This window comes from Penaeus monodon, chromosome 29 (genome assembly GCF_015228065.2).
Source record: "Penaeus monodon isolate SGIC_2016 chromosome 29, NSTDA_Pmon_1, whole genome shotgun sequence".
Taxonomy (NCBI): domain Eukaryota; kingdom Metazoa; phylum Arthropoda; class Malacostraca; order Decapoda; family Penaeidae; genus Penaeus; species Penaeus monodon.
In genome coordinates this window covers 33,982,656-33,982,952 of record NC_051414.1, presented here as the reverse complement: position 1 = coordinate 33,982,952, position 297 = coordinate 33,982,656, and the positions used below count along the sequence as shown (strand labels likewise).

The window sequence follows — 297 nt, the reverse complement described above, 5'->3', positions numbered from 1 at the left end:
ACAAACCCGTTATGCGGCCCAGAGTGGAGCTAGATGACGTACGAGGTGAAAACAATGCTAACCATCACGCCCGCAGGGACCCGCGGGCGCCAACGTAAGGGCGAAAAGCACAGAGGCGGAGGGAGGAAGGGAAAGGCCGGTGGAGCGAAAGGGGGAAGATGGATGGAAGGAATAGGAAAAGAATGGAAGAATGAAGCAAGTGAAGAAGAAAGAAGAGAGTGGAGAAGAATTGAGGGAATAGGAAAGAAATGGAAGAAAGAAGGAAAAAAAAAGATATGATGAAGGGAATAGGAAAAG

The 297-nt window shown here is 48.8% G+C and overlaps 1 protein-coding gene across 1 annotated transcript in view; it reads right to left on the bottom strand.

Moving 5' to 3' along the window:
- The window catches only part of LOC119591693, a gene marked incomplete in the record, with an annotated part of 1,399 nt that overhangs the window by 217 nt on the left and 885 nt on the right, over positions 1-297 (bottom strand). Inside the window, 1 exon segment of the mRNA XM_037940441.1 lies at positions 1-272. Within this exon segment, the coding sequence (XP_037796369.1) occupies positions 30-272 (243 nt within the window).